This window comes from Lacerta agilis, chromosome 12 (assembly GCF_009819535.1).
Source record: "Lacerta agilis isolate rLacAgi1 chromosome 12, rLacAgi1.pri, whole genome shotgun sequence".
Taxonomy (NCBI): Eukaryota; Metazoa; Chordata; class Lepidosauria; order Squamata; family Lacertidae; genus Lacerta; species Lacerta agilis.
The window spans coordinates 12249321-12272331 of NC_046323.1; the positions used below are offsets into that span (position 1 = coordinate 12249321).

A 23011-nucleotide genomic window follows, 5' to 3' on the forward strand; every position below is an offset into this window, starting at 1 on the left:
CAAGATGGGAAAATAAGTGGTAAGAGAAAGTTGCAATATTTTATTACAGCAAACAATGCATTTTTTGGAATCATGCACTCAGCATTCTGAGGCAACTGCTAAGGGCCCATGAGTGCTCTTGCCTTCACTGGATTGGGTCCACCTTCTCTCTCTCTCTCTCTCTCTCCCCCCCTCCCCCCGCATTCCCTAGCTTAGTTTTGATTTAGCAGCCGGTGGCTACTAGGTGGTTAAATGACACCCACTCTTTCAATTTCCCCACGTTGTCCTATAACAACACCATGTTTCCATATTGTGGGAGGTTGTAAATGGGGTGGGGGCAGAATTCTGAAGTTGCTGGCCCTTTGCTTGGGCAGCCTATTCAAATCTAGAAACACTCCTGATTGGAACTGCAATGGGGGGAAATAAAACAGTCCTCCTTAACATTAATTTAATGATAAAAGCGTTGTTCTCGTGAAGAAACAAGAGGAAATGTACCTAGCACATAATGAATACTGAGGTTTCTATCCAACACTTTATAGGCTGATTCATTCTGCAAGAATTTGAAACTCTGCAGAAGAAGCAATGAAATATGAAACATCTAATCGTGGGCTTGCCAAGTTTCCAGCTGCCTTTCTTAGGTAGCATCATCTTTTATATCTACTGCCGTTTCCCCTTCGTGAGATAAACAGTCGTTGAAAAATAGTTTTAATTTGCTCTTTCCCCGGAGCTCATTAATTAGTGTATTAATGCAGCATTCTAAATTTCGCCTGCATTTATGCGGCACTGAGTGACATTGCAATCGTAAGCATGCTTACTCAGAAGTAAGGCCTGCTGGGCTTTACTCCCTAGTCAGTGTGTTCAGGATTGCAGCCCCAGTTCATTTATTTTAAAGAAACAAAGCACAATGGAATAAGGTTACCACATGAGGATAGAGTTTTGCTACAAGTTAGCAAGTTAATAATGGACAGGAAAGGGCAGAACAATATTTTTCTTGCAATTATTCTTGCATCCAAATCCTATGCATGGAATAAATCTGCTTGTAGGTGTCCAGGAATGTATCATTCTACATACTTGTTCACATTTCCAATGTAATCGGTGCACATTCTATATTGGTGATTGGGGAGCTCACCGTGGCACGACTCAGATCAAGCTCAGTATTTACTAGTTCAGTATAGACAAGCTTTCTTTGTGATTGTTCGGAAAAAAGCCTAACATTTTCTGAAGTTCTTCGCCAGACTCATCATCATCATCATCATCATTCATTATTTACACCCCGCCCATCTGGCTGGGATTCCTCCGCCACTCTGGGCGGCTCCCAACAGAAAATTAAAAACACGATAAAAATCAAACATTAAAAACTTCCCTAAACAGGGCTGCCTTCAGATGTCTTCTAAAAGTCAGATAGTTGTTTATTTCCTTGACATCTGATGGGATAGCATTCCACAGGGCAGGTGCCACTACCGAGAAGGTCCTCTGCCTGGTTCCCTGCCACCTCACGACTTGCAGGGAGGAAACCGCCAGAAGGCCCTCGGAACTGGACCACAGTGTCTGGGCTGAATGATGGGGGTGGAGACGCTCCTTCAGGTATACTGGGCCGAGGCCATTTAAGGCTTTAAAGGTCAGCACCAACAGTTTGAATTGTACTCAGAAACGTACTGGGAGCCAATGTAGGTCTTTCAGGACTCCCAGTCACCAGTCTAGCTGCTGCATTCTGGATTAGTTGTAGTTTCTGAGTCACCTTCAAAGGTAGCTCCACATAGAGCGCATTGCAGTAGTCAAAGCGGGAGATAACCAGAGTATGCACCACTCTGGTGAGACAGTCCGCGGGCTGGTAGGGTCTCAGCCTGCTTACCAGATGGAGCTGGTAGACAGCTGCAATGGACACAGAATAGACCTGTCTCTCCATGGACAGCTGTGAGTCCAAAATTACTCAGGCTGCGGACCTGCTCCTTCGGGGGGCACAGTTACCCCATTCAGGACCAGGAAGTCCTCCACACCCACCCATCCCGTCCCCCCAAAACAGTACTTTTATCTTGTCAGGATTCAACCTCAATGTGTTAGCCACCATCCATCCTTCAACCGCCTCCAGACACGGTGTGTTGGCACAGTGTGACGTCAGGGAATGGCTGGGCGAGGAGAAGTGGTGGCAGGTTCCAGTCAGAGAACCCCCTTGGGAAGCCTCAGAAGAGGAAGGCTCAGACCCAGGGAGTGGTGGTGGGACACTGAAGACAGGTCGGGGGATGAAGAGGGGGTGCAGAATGGTTGGGTGCTGAACAAGCAACAGGCTTGAGTGAGAGAGAGGAAGCAGGGGCAGAAAGCACTGCAGACATAGATCAGGCAGCTGAGAAGGTGGGGTGGGGGGATGAGACTGCAACAGATTTACAGGAGCCTGCCGGTCCTACTGTATTCAGCTCCCCCACCCCCGTCTCCAAGGGCTTGGGGCCAACTGCTTTGCTTGGAGCCAGTCTTGCTCACAGGTTCTCTGTTTGTATTCTGTTTCCTTGAATAAAGGGTCAACTTTACTGAGTCTCTGTGTGGACTTGCAGCTGAACCAGCCCTGACATGTGCTGATGGTGCCGTAACATGCACATAATTGCATTCATCTCTGGGGAATCATAGTATGTTTTCACCTGTCTTGCACCTACCAACCGTGGTAGTGCACAACTTGAAATTCAAACCCAAAAGAAACACCCCTTTGGACAAGAAAGGACTTTAGAACTGGATGGCAATAATAATTTCACAAAACTTAAGAAACAATGAAGGTGTTCATCAGACAAAAGAGTGCTTCATCAAGTGATGTAGTTACACAGTTCACAGTAATAACAGGAGTTTAAGCATGAATGAGGTTAACATTACATGAAAGCTGACTTCATAGTTTGCGTAGTTTCATAGCAATCAATGAGTGGTCTAGCAACAGTAAGAGATTGACGTGAATAAATCCTGAATATGTGCCCAAAGAGCTGTCTTAGGACACGCTGTCTACTGAATAGCGACAGGCCATATTTCAGATTCCAAGCCAAATAATAACTTCTGGGAGAAATTACTCTTGATTCATAATACTGTATAGCTGAGGATTACGACCAGGACAAATATACTAACAAATCAGATAATTACAAACTTCAGCATTTTCAATATTCAAAATGTAATTGTTACCATCTCTGGACATATCTTTAAATCACATAAAAATCAAGGTTTATGAGTTGCTCCAGCTACCAATGAAGTAATGAGGCCATGCCCATGCCATTTATGCAGCAGTCTGCCACTTATTCTTGGGGTCAAACATTCAGCTGTGTCTGTGAATTGGCAAAATCAACTAATTATAAGAAGGCTAATTGCCAATAAAGAATAAATTATGCCACAATGTGCACAATTATCCCTATTGTGTTCATTCCATTATTTGTTTCAGTAACAAAGATTTCTGATTAAAGTCTCTAGGTAAAGCTAAGAAAATGTGATCAAATAGTGTCACCCTGGGGAAGTATTATTAATTTCCTTATCCACTATAGCTTTCCAAAGCAGAAGTAAATACGGTAAGTCATGAGTGCTGCTTTTTCTAAAACAGTCAGAGAGGCACATAAGAAATAGAATAGAAGACTAAATATAGAAGTATTTTTATCTTCAGAAGTGCTTAATGGGGAAGGAAAGAGAACATTCTAAAGAGAACAATGATGGCAAAGGACACTTGGTGATCACCTGTGTAAACTTTCTTTTATGCATAGCACAACAGTTACTTGAAAAGTTGGCCTCTAAGAAGCACAGGCTCCAGCAGCTACCTAGGAAAAGCTGTGAATGCATATCCTTAAAAACCAACTAGAACATAAGCGTAGGCTTTCTAAATCCCGTGCTTACTCAGTTCTTCAAAGAGACAAAGGAAATGGCAGAATTCTGACTGCTAATTGCTGTAATGAGAATTATTTTGAAGAAGTTGCCTGCCCACCCATAACTCGCCACACAGTTCTTTTGGATTGGGTTGAAATGGGAAGACTATCTGAATAACAGACTTCTGGAAGGGTAGCAAAGTTGGTCTGATGCAGCAAAATACGAGTGTTTTATGACATATTTAAGTTTGGCTTACTATAACATGAAAATCAGGCCTATTTGTTTTGCTCAATACCTACTATTCTAGTTACTGGTCTAGGCTACTACTCCTAATTTTCAGACATAAAATGATTTCAGATGTCTTAAGGACATTTCCCAGAAATCAAATAAATTGATAAATAATGAAATTGTGGCTAGAAATGCACTGTTAGTATACTTATAATAACATATGATAATGCAGTTAACAGAGTCTCGATTGTTTCCTTATGTCTGCTTCCAAATGCATTTATTCAGAAGGGAATCTGTATAAACGAGTAACAATCCTTTCTTTCAAATTGAATATGCTGAGTTTCTAGTCTTAAAAATGATGCTACTGTACTCTGCAATATTACCAAGGAAACGTTACACGAGATGCTTTGAATGGGCTGTGCAAATGCTGCCCGCTAATAATTATACTAATGAGAAGTCATTTGTCTTCTTTCAGTTAAAAGTTCCTGGAAGAGTCGCCATGAATAGGAGTGTTGTACCTGGATAAACAGAATCTAGACAGCATTTGCTGAATTGTACAGTGAATGAGTTCAAATTAGAGAATGGAATTCATTCAATGCACATCATGTTCATGCTCATTACGAGTTTTGCAACCCCTCCGACTGAAGCAGTGGGACAATGTTCAAAATCTGGCACAAAGTATGTGAAATACTGTCTGCATATTGACTTTTAAACTGAATGATGTCTTTTTTAATTGTTTACAGATGGCATACATTATGCATCACTAATGAATATGATGTTCTTCTAAACATGGATCTAACCAAACCTGGTGACCTTCAATAAAAATGGGAGGAAAGCTCAGCAATTCCCAACGATGACACCATCAGGGCAGCTGGAGGCATAATCCAAACTTCAGAATGCAGCCCACCAAAAGGGGAGGTAATTAGAGGAAAGACAAGTCAGGGACAGGATCGTGGACACTAACCCTATGCGGCTGAGGACACCTCAGACCACCACCCCGAAGTATGTGAGGATGGGGCTGAACCCCAGCCTCCAATCTCAAGGAGCCTCATAGCCTCCTTTCAACATGTGTGACATCACATGTGTGTCACACATGACCCCACACGCACATAAGCCCTCCCATGTCGGGCAAAACTCAGTGCCCTTGGACAGGAGCAAGAAAATGAGACAGGCAGACTAGATGACAAATAGCTGAGCAGCATCTTGATCTTCACTTGGAACAGCAAAAGAAGACTTGGGTGGTGGCGGGCAGATTCAATCAGTTCACATTTAAAGGCAAACCCTACCTCAGAGCTTTCCAAAATGTTTATGTTGGTGACACAGTTTTTAGACATGCATCATTTCGTGACACAGTAACTCAGTTTTACTAGTTACAGGTAGGTAGCCGTGTTGGTCTGCCGTAGTCGAAACAATATATATATATTTTAAAAATCCTTCCAGTAGCACCTTAGAGACCAACTAAGTTTGTTATTGGCATGAGCTTTTGTGTGCATTCACACTTCTTCAGATAATACACCTAGTCTTAAAAATGATGCTACTCTGCAATATTACCAAGGAAACCAGTAGTGCCATTTTATGACTAGCTATCTCAATGGGAAAGGAAGTAAGAAACTGAATAATTTACACAAAGATCAACTGTGCTGGAATGTTTTTCCTGCACCTGCTTTCATGGGAATGATTTTTCAAAAGAACTATCATGAAAATAAATGGTGTTTCAGAAGAGGGCCATGGGGCTTGACTGTTCTAGTTTAAATAAATATGAATATTGGTTTCACCAATCATCAGTGTCAGAAGTTAAGCACAGTCTATCAGCAAATATTTTAGAAAAAATTACAGTAAGACCTTCTGAAAACAATATTTTTGCACTCCATTCTTCACAGACTGACCGTATTAGCTGAACAAGCATCTCTCAATAGAGTATTGCAGGTCAAAGGGAGAAGCAGCAGTAAAGTGTATATTAAACAATTTCATCTCATAGTTCTCATCCTTGGAATTATGAGAAACTGCCTTTTCCCCCATTTCAGCAACACTGGAGCTTTACCTGCATTACTGGCTGATCTACAGGAATAAAAGTTGCTAACAGCACAATCCCATGCATACCCTACACAGACCTACTGTCTTCCTGCTGCAGCTTCCTTCCAGGTGATTGTATAACTGTTTATATTTCTATAAACTCACTTCTGACCTCTGTGCGACATTTATAGTGAACCTGGACTTTCAAACAGCAGAGTTCAGGTTATATAATTTTGACTGGGTAGACAATTCAAAATAACCTTATTGAAGGATGATTTGGGTCTGTGTGGCGGTGAGGTGAGCATTAAGCAAAGAATTTGGGGACAATTTGGGTGGGAATCAGTTCAAGTGTGGTTTATGCTGATTTGTGGTTGCTGGATATCAAGTGTGGACAGTACTATAGTGTAATTGTGAAGGGGTTCAGGTCTATATGCAGTAACTGGATGGGATGGAGAAGGAGAATGTGTGTGTGTGATGGGGGGCATAAGTAATGCTGAATGCTGGAGAACATTTATTTTGGCTTTAAAATGTAGATAAGCAAAAGCTTTTAGCAACAAATTGTATATAGGGCAGAGAGTCCCATCTATATACAGTGTAGTGAACCCAGGAAATCCCTGACAGCAAGAACCAGGGTTTTCCTCTGCTGGGCAAAATTTGCATATAATTGTCTAATTAACAATATGCAAAATTATTTAAATTAGTTTTCTGTGGGCCTGTACCCATAACCTTTTAAATACCTAGCAAAATGCCCCAGCTGAGCTGAAACGTTTTTGACTGAAATCTACAGTGAAACATCCATACAAAATTAGCATTGGAAATATGGAAATGATATATGCAATTATTGTAATGTGCTTGGCTATTTTGGTCTAATAATAAACTCAAGAGGCTTGTCAGATGCAACATATTGCAATGTATTTATTAAGGAAATGAATTTTGAATGTTGTAACCGGTAGAGTATAAAGCAATAGCAGAAGAGAAAAGTGGGCTGAGAGTTTAAGGTACTAAAGCTCAGTGACTGACAAAGGGGAGAGATGAAACTTCTTTTAAAAGTTGAAAAGAAATGAGATGAAATGAAAAAACAATGATCTGGCAAAGAACTTGGCAGAATTCCTAAAAGCTTGTGAAAGGAAACATGCAGTGCTGAAAAGGTGAGGGGGAAAGTGGGTAAAGCCCTTAATGAAATCCATAAACCGAATCCCTAACTCACCTCAATTTTAGAATCATGCGTGCCCTGCAGCCTTCTAATACCTGCAGGTAATGTGACTGACCACAAAAGATATATGAGTCGTGCCCCCTCTGTTCTCACTATAGTTTGAACATTGCATTTATGTAAATATCTGCAAGCATGGGTAAATCCTGATTCCAGTCCGCCAGACTGGAGATTTCTGGCACCCGGTCTGCCCCTGCTGACTTTGTATTTTCCCATGTGTGATCTTTTGGCAAAAGACCCTTTCGCCAAAAGACCTTATCCAATGGGAATAAACACCTTAGTCCAGCACATGAACTAGACAGAAACCACCCCAGTATCAACCACAGAAAATAGGGAACTCATCCCTTCACAGACCACATGAGAGATGGGCAAGACAGCATGATCAGTTTATCTGGGCCCATCAGACCATGGATATAGGACATGGCTCCCCCTTAGGGCAAGGCATTGTGAGGTCTCAAATTTCATTGGTGCCCTGTTTGACGCCAAAATTTGGCAGGCCTCCCATCATCACTTGCCTTCCATTCTACATTATAGCTGTGGTGCCCCTGGAAACACTACAGATGAGTTTTGTTGTTTTTTTCCCAGAGAAGAAAGACCTAACTGTCCCCGACAGCAGGCAGGGTCGGTCTGGAAAGAGGGATGACTTTTCCCCCTGGAAAGAAGGCCAAAGACTTCAGAGGACATGGCCTGATCCTTCCAGAAAGAGGCGTCATCCCTATCAGGAATGCCCTCCAGCAGAATCTGGTAAATAAAGATTATACATGGACTATCTGTATTTGCATGCACAGTTCATAAATATATTTTTAATTGCCCCTCTTGTTTACAATGTCTTTTCAGCTGTGAAATTGATATGAATATAAACCAGCCCACTGCGCAAAACGTAAGAGTACATAGTTTTATATTTTCTTCGCAAAATCCATTTTTCCCCACTGAGTCATTGTGTTGAAAAATTGAAGTGATTAGATACTGTCTGATTGGTCCATAACGTAAACCTAGCAGATTATTTCATTTTAAGTTATTACTACCAGCAGAGCAGCGCATAATCAAGTGCAATGCTAACATAGTCCCCTCCATATCTACTACCCCCCTCCCCAATAATTTCAGTTCCATCCTCCTAAAGATACAGGTTCAATGTCAAAAAAATATATAGCTTCCACCTCGTTACTTTTATGAAAGAGGTACTATAAGTACTGGCAGCAGGCTGCGTTTGTTCTAGATGTCCTTGTAGTAGCAAAGAGAAAGCCTATGTACAAACATCTGCTCACGCACAGGCTTTTTCTTAGCAGACTGCCACACTAATGTAGGATCCTACTCGTAGAAAGGGTAGCAATTATTTTGTTTATTTACTGCATTTTATTAGCTGCCCAATAACTAACATTCTCTGGGTTCAACATACAAGAGAAACAACTTAAAACCATAAAATTTTGAAACATTCTAAAAGCAGCATTAAAACCAATCCATAAAAGGCAGGTGTTTTTACTGCCAGGGAGGGCGAGAGGCACTTGTGGGATTTTCTGCCTCGGGTGCCAAAATAAGTTGACCGGCCTCTTGGCACTATTGCGAATGGATGCTATGTGCTGCCCCATCTCAGGCAGCAAAACGCCTTCAGGTCAGCCAGTTCCAACAGTACCAAACAGTTGCCACTGCTGAAAGAAAACCAGCCATGCTTTGTCATAACTAACTTCCTGTTCTCTCATGCCCGCGTTTTGTCAATGCATCTGCGAAGGATGCTTCCAGAGAACTAAAAGCTCATTTTGCTTTCTTTTTAAGTGAGTTCCGAACTCTTTGCTGAGCCAGGATGCTGCCTTTCTGCACAAAGCTACCGGAGTGAATAGAAAGAAATGACAGCATGTCAAGGTGAGCTGGCAGTCGCAAAGCAGTCTTGCTTAGCAATAGATAGCTGAGCAGCTGGATTCTGCAGTCATGCTTTGCCTCAGTTTCAGTCTCAGGAGCCTCAGATTGTTCAGCAGCTCTCTCCGTTCTTATGTGAAAAGAATAAATCTCCATAATTATTCTGGGTGGTGCAGTAAGGAATGAAACCATCCACAGCTAATATAAACCTGCTTCTTCATTTTTTAAATATTCAGATTTTTCCATAAGCATATATTAATCTTGTGAATGAACTTTATTGCACATAACCAAAGGCCTTTGCAAAAAAAAATCTCATCTTCTCCATATAGATAGCCTTATCTCTTTAATAGAATATGATGTGAATTTACGGTATCCATAAAATCCATCATAATTAAAATTCATATCTTCAATATAATACACCAATACATTAAAAATTAGCACCGTCCATTCAGTTTATTCTACACCAGTATCTCAGATAAAGCAAATCTACCCTTGAGTTAATTAACATTTAATTTTCCTCCCATTCAGCCCTGTCCTTAACAATATCACCCTTTATGTTAGGGCTAACCCTTGCCAGAAAGTCTCTCTCTTGTAACTGGGCCCTCTCAGTCTCTACTTTGTTTGGTCCTCTGCCTAGGAGATTGCTCCACCAGTGCACTCTTTTTGCTGGGAAGATGGTTTCACAGTCAAGTATTTTGTTCCATGCCTCTCTTTTCAAGGCTGCTGCTAACGCAACTGTTGCCTGTAGGAGCAAGACCTCTCCTTCAGCTTAGTTAGATCTCCTTGCTTCTCAGCCATACTTGTTTTTCTCCAGGATTAGTCAGGACACTTTATGAGAAGCAGAAGCCAGTGGCATTCCATTATAAAATCTCCCCCCCCCCTAATTTTGAACCATATTAGAAGGGTTCTATGAAACCCAGGGTGATGAGTAGACTTCACTCAAGGACAATCTATGGACAACCTGAAGAGATCTGTATTTTACACATGTGCTCGTGGAAGTATAATTCTGGGGATTTACTGGAGATGATTGTACAGCTCTTGCAATGGACACAATTAGTATCAGTATTGCTGTGCCTATTTGGAGGAAATTAGTAAGATCCAACAAATGCCAATCTGAATGAATATAAAGTGTTTATTCACAAAAAATTGTGGCTATGATATGCAGATAGGAGGGTGCTTGGGAACAAGACAGAATGCTATGGGGGGCTAAATGCAAATGACAGGGGTGTAGATTAATGTGAGGGTTAGGCAATGAGATTAAAAGCCATCAATAAACACCCAGGAAACTGGTTTTTACGCCCAAGTGATAACAATGTGGATGAAGGGAGATTAATTCAGTTCAAATATACATTTTATTCCTTTAGCAAAAGTCACAAATTAGTCATACAGTTTTGTTTTAAATCTCCTTTTATTTAAATCTCCTTATTTGACAGATGCACATTTTCAAGGGAAAAGTTAAAGATCAGCATAATTTTAAACCTAAGAACAAGCACTTAGAAGTCATGTTTTTGTTGATTAAATACCCAGTTCAGCTTGGGGCGATGGACCTGGGGAGGAACAAGGATACCGGATACTGGGTTGAAGGCTGAACGCAATGTGACAAATGTGAGTAACACACCACTCTGAACTGCCCATTAATTCTGTATCTTTCAAGCACTGATCATAATGATGTATGAAAACCCTAGCAGGGAGTTTTAAGCCCTCTGTGTTGATGTCTCTAGACCATGCAGCTAAAACATCGGGAGATGAGTGGGGAAAAAGAAGCCTATTAGTTCTATATCTTATAACTCGATAAAAATAGATACAGGTGGTTAACATTTTAGGCTTGTCCAATTGATGCACGATAGCTGACATGCAGGTCCTTTTGGACCTGGATGATGGCAGAACGGGGGTGGGGCAGGGCACACTTTGCATGCCCCACCAACGCACAGAGGGAGGCCAAGAAGGGAATCCTGGGTGAAATGGTCACCGCCTTATGTAAGAGCAACCAATTTGCCCTGCTGTTCTGATTCCACTCTTATATACTCCTTCCCTTATGTTCTAAACAGTCATAAATCCCATTCCATATTCTTTTAATTTCTCTCTCTCTCCTGCCTGGACATAGTTTCTAGAATGCAGCTTCCTCCCACACAGATTTTCTCTCCTGATACTGTAAAAGAACAAGTTGGCTGGCGATGCTTGGCTTAAAGTGTCACACGTATTTGCCTTCTCTTTAAGGATAGTGAATCCAACAGATTTTAAAGTCATACTAGTTAATATTAAGCCTTAAGTGTATGCATTAAAGAGTCTCTCTCTCTCTCTCTCTCTCTGTGTGTGTGTGTGTGTGTGTGTGTATGGTAGAGAGGTGCCCACAGATAGAGAATATACTATGTATTCTTGATGCACTGCTTTTCCGAGGCAAGTACAACCCAATGAATATATTATATTCCATGCAAATGAGCAATGGAAGTTTCTATTTGCTCTAGAAAAAGCTACCTGATTAACATTTTAAGCCATGCTTGTTTTTAATATGCTGCAATGGGAGTCGCCAACCCAGCACCCACAAAAGGCTTTCATGGAGTTTTTATTTCAAAAAATAACAACAGTAAGTCTCTAGTCCTCCTGCAAAAAAAAGTTTGAAGCAAAATGTGCAAGACCCTTTAAGTTTCATGTTGATCTGCACTGGAGAACAGTTCCAGGAGTTGGCATGGCCCACAATCAGCACTACTGATATAAACTATCATGTACCTCTTCCCATCCCAGAACTGTTTATCTTATTGTGTGCACATCTTTGTGAGATTTATATATTACATTTTGTTTAAATGAGGTCAATGATGATTTACAACAAATTAAAACTCAAAAATATAGCAGCCCCTGTTCCTCTGGCTGGTGGCAGAAGCCAATATCCTTCCTGAGAGCCAGTGTGGTGTAGTGGTTAAGAGTGATAGACTCGTAATCTGGGGAACCGGGTTTGCGTCCCCGCTCCTCCACATGCAGCTGCTGGGTGACCTTGGGCTAGTCACACTTCTCTGAAGTCTCTCACCCCCACTCACCTCACAGAGTGTTTATTGTGGGGGAGGAAGGGAAAGGAGACTGTTAGCTGCTTTGAGACTCCTTCGGGTAATGAAAAGTGGGATATCAAATCCAAACTCCTCCTCTTCTAGGGATGCTCCAGAATATGGTTCACATTTTCAAATGACCCAATCTGATTCACACTTCCCAGACTAATACTCAGATCAGAACACACCTTTCCCAATTTTGTGACACAGTTCTCATGTCAAAAAAATGAGGACAAGAAAAATTCAGAGAGCAAATTAAGAAACAAAAGAGGTAGCACATCTGAATTTTGAATTAGTGGTCTCTGTTGCTGTTAATGGCAGGCTTTTCATACATTTCTCTAGTTAAGAAACTGTCATTTAATTAAGCATTTTCCTTTGACTTAATCTAAGTAGTACCAACCATGTTAACATCCTGGGTGTTACACCATGCAGTTATTTACTGAATCAACAGCTCATGGAAATTCAATTTAAATATCAGGTCTTCTGAGAAAATACTCATCATGGCTGCAGAGTACATCGCTGCTCATTGTGCCATCAGTAGAAAAAAAACAAGAGCATGGTTATAAAAGCACAGCCCTGAATCTAACAGCTTTCAGCCTTGACAGGTAGGTATTTTAGCTATTCATTTTCTCCTACTGGGAAACAGCTGCTTTTGGAACACAGATGCCCAGCTTCTGCAGGAGCTGAAGGCTAATACCTGTCACATGGATCAAGAAATGCAGCTTCAAAATAAAGGGATTTATTCTGTTTGTTGTTCAGTTATATCTTGCAGATTTTAGGTGGCTTAAACTAAAATATCAATAGCTATTAGATGAACCCAATATTAAAATCACAGTTAATCATCTCTATATAAACTAAACCAAACAATGAAATCCTCCGTACAAAGAGCATGTAATCAAGAGAAATGAATAAAACTATCTGAATTTAAACCAGACAACCTAATCCTTACAATTCTGCTGTAATAATATAAAAATGTGTTACATTTTATTCAGAAACCCCATGGGCTGATACTGAGGCTTACTTCAAAACTTTTCCATGTAGAAGTGTGTGCAAAAGCCCACATGAAAATGGTCACATACTTTCCAGGTAAGAGAACTACAGTCTGAAGTGACCGCATCACACACATAAGTAGACTTTTATAAAGAGAGAGGATGCTCCTTAACTGATGGAACTTGTTGTTCCAAGTTAAGTGCTTTAATACAGTTAACGTAAATTTGTGACTGATTCATAAACATTATCATGCCACTTTCTTCTGGTTTACTGGTATAGTGTTTAACCAGGAACATGCCATAACCTTGAGGAAGCCATGCAAAACTTCTCCTATGCTTTAAAGTTTGGCCCAAACAAAAAAAATTCTGGCAATATAAGCACTTGATCAATTTGATCAACACATTGGTCAATTTTCCTAGGCTGTCTTCTCTGAACAGTTGCAATTTGAGAACGATTTCTGTCATATTGATCTCTTATGGACTCTTTGCTTCAGACATTCAACTTCAGGATAAATGGAGGATGCAAAGGTAACATATATCATTGTACAGAGAAAATGCATACAGTTTGTGATCACTTTACAATCATGTTTTGAATTTCCACCCTTTTAAAAGACTAAACAGACCCCCCCCAACCAAAACATCTTATGTCTCATCTAGCTTTAACTAGATGAGGAATTAACACAGCATATAATATCAATCTCTTACCGCGCTCCACAGGATCAGACATACAGAGTCTGCCTGTTGCATCACTGTCACTTTGATCCTCACATCCTATGGACAGATAGTTCAACGTAGTGACTGGCTGAGATTTAATCAGATGCTCTGCTGTCTGTTCATCAGGTTCCTTATTTGAAATGAGACAATAAATCATAAGTGGTCACAATGAAACATATTCTCAATGGAGTAATAGCTGGAATTCTTATAAAAGAATTTTTTTATTATTATTATTATATATGCATGTGTATGAACAGGGTACTGGCAGCAGGTTGGGGTTAGTGCCAGCTTTCTGTATATATATTTTGCTGCACTATTACCGGTAATTGAAGTTGCACATTTTCACCAGTTTGGGATAGTTTTAAGTATGGGGGCTGCATTAATTGGAATCTTATTTCAATATCCAGCCTCTATTGACTTTTTGTGAGTCACAGACATTGCTATTTTTCTAGAAAAAGAGATCCAGAACTCGCCATGAACACCTCCCTTGTTTTCTTAGAATGGCAATGGCACCCACCAGAGAGCTACCAGAACTGAATTCTGTTGAGTTCCAGCTGAAAAAACACACTCTGGTCATAGAGAGCTAAGGATAAGTAGAGAAGAAAGGGGTAGAAAACATTGTATGAGCTGATATCTGGGTTTTAGAAAATATAAGCAAAGGCTAGAAACTTACATGAAGCACATCTATATTCACACGGTGGAAGTTACGGGATCTAAGCTCCTGCATTCTCTTGAGATTCTCTTGATATTTTTCTTCAGCCAACTGCCTGAAAAGAATGACAATACCGTTAAGTCTATATCACAAATGGTAACTGAGCTAAGAACTTTCTAACGACTTCCTTCAAGCAAAAGGATTATACTTGGTATGAGAAATGAATATTAATGCTTCATACTTGCAGAGGGGAGAAGCTCCTCAAACTGGGCAGACATCTTGCAACTTTAAGGGGTGACAAGGCAGGAAAGTCACCTTCCACTGACTTCCTTCTTCAAGCAGTTCTTAGGATCAAACCCAATGTAAATCTAGCTCAGTGGCGGAGCTAGGCTCCGCGGCACCCAGGGCGGCAAAGGAAACGCCCCGGGGCGGGGCGTTGTGATGTCACATTGTGACGTCACGATGCCCCGCCCCGGGGGCGTTTCCGGGAGTGCCGCCGCCGCTTCTGCAGCCTCCTTTTAAGCCGAAGAGCCCGCTTTTAAGCTCTGCGGCTCAAAAGGAGGCTGTGGAAGTGGCGGTCCGACGCTGCTGCTCCAGGGGCGACTGAGCGAGCGGCGGCGCGTGGGGGTGACAAGCGCCGGCCCCTCCTGCCACTCCCCACGCTGCCGGTCACTCCTGGGGTGACGGAGGGAGCAGCAGTGCTTGGGAATGGTGGGAGGGGCTGCCGCTTGTCACCCCCACCCGCCGCTTGTCACCCCCACCCGCCGCTTATCACGTCTGCCACTCGGGGCGTCCCGCCCCCACCGCACCCCCTAGCGACGCCCCTGATCTAGCTCTAATGCAGCTAGCTTTCCTCCACCTTGATCCTAAGATGCTGCTAGACTGCAACTCCCATCATTCCTCATCACTGGCCATGATGGGTAAGAACAGTAGTCCAACAACACCTGAGGACCCCAGGTTGGGGAAGACTGCTCTAAAGGAACACTAATATAAATAAAAGAGAGTAGTAAAGTGAGCAGTATTCTATCCATCCTATTTTCATACCATGGCAGACCCAGCACCCTGATACATTTAGGACCCTCCAAGTGTCTCTATTTTCCAGGGACAGTCCGGGATTTACAGAAGCTGTCCTGGTTTCTGATTTGATCTGCTTTTCCTTTGGACATCCCTATTTTCATTGGAGAAATGTTGGAGGGTATGATATTTAGGTATCTGTATCTGTGTCATCAGCACTTCCAAATACATGAGAAACCTTTATACAGACAGGCACAGGGAAGAATGTAGTCATAACAAAGCAACAACTGTCAAAAAACAGTGGGGACAAAATTGTTCTGGGGGCAAGCAAACGGCCCTCTAGGAACTGTGGGCATTATGTCAGAGTGATCAGAAGAACCACAGATACCTTAAGAAAGAGATTAAGGGGGGAAATGACAAGGAGTTTGGAGAGTGCTTCACTCTGTATTCTGTTTCTCCTCCAGAAATAGCTGTTATAGTGTGGGGGGGGGGAGGGAGCAAGGATCCCCTAAATTCCTGGATGCCAGACCCACCCCATAACTCCTGGATTTAGTAAAAGTTAGAATCAATCAAGGTTTGTTTAAACTGTGCCAAACACTGTTGGATTCAGCTTATATTAACAAGCCTGGCCAACCTGGTATAGCTAGCTGAGTGTGGGAACATTGGAGGAACATGAAAATAGATCACAAAATTCAATGCCACACAGCAAGGGGAGTGGAGCCCCCTCCTCCAGCTGTGTGTTAGCGGGCAAAGGGTTTGAAAAAGGTTTAGGATTTCAGTTTGGCGTGATGTATGTATGAGAGCAGTAACGCGAGATGAGCGTAGCAACCCCAGAGTTGGACACGACTGGACCTAATGGTCAGGGGTCCCTTTACCTTTATGTATGAGAGCAGTAAGGTAAGTTTGTAGTTCGCAAGCTGCACAGAAAGGGGGGGTCAGAGCACCATGTGGACCGACATGCTGTAAAAGGGGCAGAGTGCATGGCTTTTTGCTCTTTGGGATCTAGGACTCCTGCATCTATAGGAGAAACAGGAGGCCCTCTTCCTCTAAACCAGGCATAGGCACAGAAGAAGTGTACCTTGGAAGACCTTGTGCTTGAGTTTGCTCTTTCCCTCCCGCACTTCATTTTCCCTTGTGTGTTGGGCCATTTAAGCCTGAGCGGAGGGACAGTCCTATGACTGATTTTTGGTTAAAGAGCGGGGCACAAAATGCCTTAAGTAAATGCATCAGCTGTAGCATTGTAGATAAAACCTTAAATACTTTTTCAACACCTGCAAGTGTTATTCAACCTACATCTCACAACCTAAAAATAATTGTGTGAATTAGTCCACAAAGCTGTTTCTCACACAAACTTTTTCGACAAGATAAATTCTAGAACCATCTCAATGGAGGAAAACACATCTATTTGGATTTCCAGTGTTAATTTATTTCACGCATACACACACAACCCAGGGTGTCCTGGCCTAGCACTTCAGTGGTGGCTTAACAGTATTCTAGCAAACTATCACTGCACAGCATGTGGTCGCTGGCAAGGTGCTCAGGGACTGAAGTGCCAGGCCAAGGCGAAGCGCAACCGGGCTTTTGCCCCAGGCCAAGGCAACAAGCGCTGTGAGAGAGGCTGCCATTGTGGCCTCCTGGGAACAGACCCAGGCATAGGCAAACTCTGGCCCTCCAGATGTTTGGGACTACAATTACCATCTTCCCTAGCTAACAGGAACAGTGGTCGGATGATGGGAATTGTAGTCCCAAATATCTGGAGGGCCAGAGTTTGCCTGTGCCTGCTCTAAACTCCCTCCCCATCTAAACCATATATCATAAAGATACCACAATCTTCGCTGTGCCTCATTTCCAAATGACCCACAGACCCTAGGTAAGTGCCTGGACCCCTGAAATCTCACAACACTCATGAGTTTGGGGTGGTGTGTTGCATAGTGTTGGATAAAGCAGTTGCATCTTTTCCTGTACACCGAGGAATGTCCAAATCTCCAATTCAGGGGAAGGGCATTTAGGAGAGGCTGACATGAAGATTGTGGATAGCAGACCACAGAACCTTTCTGGAAACAAACTAAATGCTTCCCAAACAAATGGAGACACTAAAGGATCTCCTTTTGGAGGCTAACATAACACTGTGCTTCTTACTTCAGCTTCTGCGCTGTCTCGTCAGCAATGCTCAGCTTTCGCAGTCTCATTCGTTCACGCGGTGTCATTTTCTGCACTTCCGAGAGGGCCCTCAGAGTTTGTAGATGTACTTTTTTCTGCCTGAAGAGAGAAGGGTTAGAACTGAAACAAATGTGTGTGGACATTTGCTTTCAAAAATTCAAATGAATAGTCCTGGGCCTGAAAAGCTGAAAACAGGACCGGCCCGAGACATTTTGATGCATAATGCAAAAAACAAAACAAAATGACAATTCTTTCCCCCATTCCAGGAACAAAAACTGACCAAACTGACACAGGGTCAGGGAGAGGTTGTGGGCTGAAGCTGGGCTGGGCAAGGATCTGCTGAATTCTAAACTGGTGCAGCTACCCCCAGTGGGTTATGCCAACCTTCTACTGCAGCCAATACAAGTAGAGGAATTCTCAATTAATCAGTTACTGCACTCCTCTATTAAGCTCTTCTCGTACCCACAATAAATTGGGATGCGCCCTAACTTTATCTGGATCCAACCACTGTCATAACATTAATACATGTATATATTTCCAAAAGTGTCATTTCAAAATAAATACTTTTGAATGGTGCCGTATTTCTATTGTGCGAAGATTTGTTTCTACTCTATTCTGTCAATGATAGGTTTCAGTTATTTACATTTTACTGTGCTCTCAACAGTTGGAAAAATGTAATTAAGATGCACAGAACATGAGAAAGCTCTAACTGAATTAATTTCAATACCACACTAGTTTTATAATTAAATTATGTAAACTTAGACCTTTGAACTCACTTCATTGGACATGAGTAATATTCATTATTTCCTTGAAAAAGAACAAAGGAATACTCCTTGTGTTTTAATAATAGAATCAAAAATGAAAAGGCATATTAGTGATCACACTATCTCAGCTGACCTCATTATCCAGTGTACCATAAATAAGGGTACTAGCTTGCCAATGACTATGAAGCTCGTACTGCAGTATTTCATTAATTATTTTCAAAGGTACAATAAAGGCATTAGTAAACAGCCCTCCTTAATGAGAATGAGATGAAACTAGAGCAGATAGATATAATCTATTTTAATTAAAACCCTTTATGCTAAAAAGCCAGCCCTTCTAAAAGGTCCTCTTCTACAAAAGCTTCCGATTGCATCCTGTCTGAGAGCACTCCATCTCTGCTGAATCCCACAAATTATGTACCAACCCTTCTGAGTACAGGGGGAAAGCCTTGGTAGCACAGATTGTCTCCCATCCACTTGGCTTGTGGCCCAGTTTTGCCCATTATTTGTCCAGGGATAACCCAGCTTCTGTGGTCTATGCTATGGTAAGCTGTAGGTTAGATTAGTGCAACACGTTAGATGTGGGGCTATATCTGAAGGCAGTTCAGAAACTTCAGCTGGCGTAGAATTCAGCAGCCATTGGGGCAAGATAGTTTAAGCATGTTATACCAATTCTGGCCCGAATGTACTGGCTGCCAATTAGTTCCCGTGTCCAATTCAAAGCTTAAACAGCTCAGGACCGCAATACCTCAAGGACTGCCTCCCCATATGAGCCGACCTGGACCCTGCAATCATTATCTGGGGCCCTTCTGCCTATATTAGAAAGTAAACTGATACTATGTTAAGATGACACAGATCTCCTTGTAGTTTAGTGAGATATAAAAACCAAGCTTTCTAAGCTGAACAATGCTTTCCTTCTTTGTTGACTTTACCCATCTCAAAGAAATATACAGAAATGCACTATCTAAGTATAATAAACATTGATTATGGCAAACAAGAGAACAGCAAAGAAAGTAATTTCCCCAGCAGCGAATGTAACAGCAGTTGATTAATGCAATAGAGCAGCAGTAACCACAGGGAAAGAAGGGAAGTAGATCCAATAGAAACCAAAAGGGGTAAGAATTTAATTACCAGCTTTGAAATTTCTATTCATCATTATACCATTGTGTTCTGCTATTGTTCCTATTAAATCAGCTTAATACACGAATTATGTAAAACAGAGTATGCTATTTACATTGGTTGACAATAATACACACAATTATGCTTTGTACAGTAATTGGAAATCAGCATCTTACACACCAGCACAATAAATGGTGCTGTTAATACCTGCAGGAGTTTAAGAAGAACTTTGATGGGGAAAGGGTGTGTGTTTGTACACAGACACATGTTGAATTTGTGTTGAATCTATTTCATTTTTCAGTCTAATCTATAGCCCGGTTTAATGCAAGGCAAAAGTAGACAGCCCTTTAAAGTTAGTAACAAGTTTACATTTTCATTAGGTTTGGGCACTTGGAATACAAATGGTTACCTAAAAAAAATGTGCCCAATTCTTTTCTACAAATAACCAAGTGCACTGTTAGCAACTGACATCAAAACCCTATCCAAATCTACCCAGAAGTAAGCCCCACTGAGTTCAGTGAGGATTGTTCCTAGGTAAGTGTAAGTGAATATAAGATTGAATAACTCATCTATTTTCTGCTCCTCTTACATAGCCAACACAGTACCCTCCAGATTACAACCCCCATCAGCATTGCCAGTCAGTATTGCCTGCGGCCTAGGATGGTGGGAGTAGTGGTCCACAAGATCTGGAGGACACCATGTTAGCTACTCCCGTTGTTCCCCCAAATAATACCATACTCACACAACATTAATGATATGAGCGGCTTCTTCCTGAGAATTAAGCGCTGGGTCCTTAAGAGTCATATTTGTGAATTTACACTTCATGTTCTGCAAGAGACAACAAAGCAGCCGTAATTGCAACCATTTATTTTTATTACCGTGAAGTGTTCAGTGCCTTTTTGCTACTTTTACAAAACCCGCACAGTTTGTTCCATTTTATCAGGCTGCTTCAGCCAGATTGACCAATTTAGGCATCCATTTACGGACAGTCTCAGGACTCAGCTGTACAGCTGCAAATAAAATGTTTTAAGTGTGTTGTAAAGTGCAATTTGCAAATGTGAATCTAGTTGGCAATGGTGAGCTATGGCAAATTCAACATATTTTTCAAAACGTGTTTTTTTTTAAAGTGCTTCCCCAGCGTTTTATCTATGTGTGTAGATTCCACCTCAGTCTAACTAACTGTGAGAACAGAAGTGAAAGTCACATCAGAGGTACAGTGTACCAAAATTAAACTTGGTTACAAATCATCCTGTCCCCTTTCCTTCTGGGTGCTGAAAGACAAAGATAAAGGCAAATGGAAAGCATGCCATTTTAGCTCCTTTGGTTTTTGAAGTGCCTGCACTAGCAGGAAAAAAATATTGGGTTACACCCAGACTAAGTAAGTTGAATGCAGTGCAGGAATCTCAGTTAAAGCATCCATGACAGATGGCCATCCAACCTCTGCATAAAATCCTCCAAGGAAGGAGAGTCCACAACCTCCTCAGGGAGACTGTTCCACTGTTGAATAGTGAGTCTACTCTGAGTAATAGTGGGCACCACCATCTGCTATGTTGACTCTAACAACATGAAATGAAATATATATCCTTCCCCATTTGAACACATGATGCTCTGTTCAGTATCTTATACAGAATGACTTGGATTTAAGTCCTATATTTCAGTGGTACGTCTGTGGAAGTAGGCTTATGACTGTTTATTTGGTCTTTTATAGGGCTCATTCTTTTCAATGTGGGTGACAATTTCAGCTATTAAGTCTACTGTCATTTTATTTCAAATACCTGTAATTGATCACGAACGTATGGAATCCTTAAAATCTCTGCAGCGGATGGCCTCTGTGAAGGATCCTTGCTCAGCATGCTGAAATATTAATGATATGAGATGAAATCTATTCTCATGCAAACTATAAAACCGTTGTGGGTGAAACCAGTTTGCAACAAAAACAAAAAACCCACCTGTGAAGCAAGGTATCAAGTTCACTTGGATAGATTGCTGGCAGAGATGGTGCATCACCTTCCACAATTTTTAAAACAATGGACAAAAAATTGTGACCAGTAAATGCATGATCCAAACAGCACATCTCGTACAAAATGCATCCTAGGGACCTAAAAGGAAAATAAATAAAATGAAAGCAATTCAAGGACAAGAAGAAAATTCTAAATTCAGTGTCTGGTGACTGCTTGCAATGTTGCTGCACTTTAATCCTGGTCATACAAAACTATGAGCCCCTTTCTATTGAAAATGAAATACACTTTTATCTCAGTGAAAAGCCTGTTCTTCCATTTCCACAGGGTTCATAACGTATAATGTAAGTGATATAAAAGAACACAAGGTCATAAAGTAAGTGCCGCCTTGCCATGACCATATTCAAGTTGCACTTCCCTACAGGATTAATCTTGGGTACGTGGGTGGAGAGACTGTTTGCAGGCAAAGCAGGCTGAAGACGGAGCCATTTGGGTACCTCCCAGTTTTTGCCCCCGTTTAAAAAAAGTTTTCTTAAAATAAGAACAAAAAGAGGAAGAATGAATGTAAAAATAAAACTAATAGGGTATGTGATCCTTTTAAAAAAGCAAGAAAAATGTGGCAGGCCATCTGCCACATTGGCAGCGACAAGACCCACATCCTTGGGCAGCTGCCAGAACCCAGGCACCCAAAGAGAATACATCAATGAAAACACCCCCACCCCCACCCCACACAAACAGTTGGATCTCAGAGCAGGGGTGTAGCATGAGTTGTCGGTACCCGAGACGGGGCAAGTGTTGCACCCCCCCGGTGGACAGGGCAGTGGTCAGTCCCTTCACCGGCTAGTGTCTAATCAAGGGAGTCTCTCCTTGCAAACTAGCTTCAACCTGAGAGCAGACATAAGGCAGAGAAACACCTGTGTCACTTTGGCCCCGTGTCCTTGCAGCAAGGTGCTTTGGGCAACAAACATGACACCAGCAGTGCTTTCCTGCCTTCCTCGTCCTCCCTCCCTCCTCGGTGGGTGGTGGCTGTGGTACCCCCCCATCCCTCCCTGTTGGCCAGCCCAGGGGTGGGGCATGTGTGGTGTCCTTTTTCTGGCCACGAGGAGGAGGAGGTGCCGCTGCCCCAGCCCCGAAGGCCCAGCCTGGGTGTGGCTTGCCTCCCTGCGGCTCCAGCCTTGATGAGGGAGCCTGTTGTGGAGACTCCTAGTTGCGCCCCCTCAGAAATATTTGGCCGAGCCATGGTCCCCAACCTCCCCCACTATGCCACTGTCTCAGAGCCACCCCAGTGTTATGCTAAATTGGGTGCTGCAGTGCACCCTTCTGAAGCATCCTCAAAACTGAAACTGGTTCTGCTACTCCAGCATTTGAGTGAAGGTTTGTCATGCAAATTGCAAGTCTAGGAAGAAGCAAGATTCTCCTTATGGGTGAAAAGTCCTCTATAACTTTTTCTGGATTCCTATACACAGGTGAAGGTGCTATCCTTGGAAGCTGCTATGTACACCTAAT

General features: G+C 42.1%; 1 protein-coding gene across 1 annotated transcript in view; it reads right to left on the reverse strand.

The window, feature by feature from the left end:
- NEK11 (NIMA related kinase 11) overlaps nucleotides 1–23011 on the reverse strand; it is an 81364-nt gene that overhangs the window by 21006 nt on the left and 37347 nt on the right. The window contains exons 6-11 of the mRNA XM_033165450.1: nucleotides 21497–21646; nucleotides 21323–21401; nucleotides 20290–20375; nucleotides 17647–17766; nucleotides 14515–14608; nucleotides 13833–13971 (exon numbers count right to left, since the gene is read on the reverse strand). Coding sequence (XP_033021341.1) covers nucleotides 13833–13971; nucleotides 14515–14608; nucleotides 17647–17766; nucleotides 20290–20375; nucleotides 21323–21401; nucleotides 21497–21646 — 668 coding nt within the window. The remainder of the gene's footprint in view (nucleotides 1–13832; nucleotides 13972–14514; nucleotides 14609–17646; nucleotides 17767–20289; nucleotides 20376–21322; nucleotides 21402–21496; nucleotides 21647–23011) is intronic.